Source organism: Trachymyrmex septentrionalis, unplaced genomic scaffold (genome assembly GCF_001594115.1).
Source record: "Trachymyrmex septentrionalis isolate Tsep2-gDNA-1 unplaced genomic scaffold, Tsep1.0 scaffold7, whole genome shotgun sequence".
Lineage (NCBI taxonomy): Eukaryota > Metazoa > Arthropoda > Insecta > Hymenoptera > Formicidae > Trachymyrmex > Trachymyrmex septentrionalis.
The window spans coordinates 4,238,456-4,239,232 of NW_017305884.1; the positions used below are offsets into that span (position 1 = coordinate 4,238,456).

Here is a 777-nt window from a genome sequence, read left to right on the forward strand (position 1 = left end):
AATGGTCAGACTTGAAATAAAATGATCAGACGTGAATCAATTTGTACATCAATTTGTTGTTTCCTATTTCAATCATCGTAATTTACGGCTCAGATTAGTCAGAGGGAATGCTACTGGAAAATACATAGTTCTAATATTACAAATATATGTACGTACTTCTATAGTATTGCAAATATATATTGTTAAAATGTTACATGTAATGCTTGTGAATAATATTACAACTTTATTCCTTTTAAGCGTGAAAAATAATTAATAAATTTAGACAATAAAAAATTCAAATTCAAATAATACAATTTCTCAATGCAAATTTATACTCAGCAAGAAATAGAATTTTCCATAATGCACATTCCAGATTATCGAGAGTAAAGTGTAGACATTTGCAAACATTTAAACTTGCGTACTTTGTTTTGTTTTCAGGTCGTTTTAAATCTACTTCAGTCAGATGGCGACAAAGCGTGGCAGAAAGCCAGATACAAACCTTTAAAATGAATACTCGAACAATGTGCGAGAGACTTCATGTTAAAGAGAATGTTGCTATAATCTGAATTTTAATTTAAGTATACTTAAGTATTACGAAAACAACATTACCATTATCAGATATCATATTACCATTTTCGTACGTTTACAACGAGCTTCGTTATAAACAGTTATCAAATATTATAACGTAGTTCTGATTGTATGTTGAATGGCTAACAATAATGAGTTACTAAGCACAATATTCTATCTTCTCCTTTTAAAGATTATTTTCTTATTCATAAATGAGACTGACAGAAATGT

The 777-nt window shown here is 28.6% G+C and overlaps 1 protein-coding gene across 1 annotated transcript in view; it reads left to right on the plus strand.

Annotated features, from left to right (window-relative positions):
- LOC108753473 (tachykinin-like peptides receptor 86C) overlaps positions 1 to 545 on the plus strand; it is a 42,558-nt gene extending 42,013 nt beyond the window's left edge. Inside the window, exon 8 of the mRNA XM_018495061.1 lies at positions 418 to 545. Within this exon, the coding sequence (XP_018350563.1) occupies positions 418 to 545 (128 nt within the window). The remainder of the gene's footprint in view (positions 1 to 417) is intronic.
- The last annotated feature ends 232 nt before the right edge of the window (positions 546 to 777 follow it).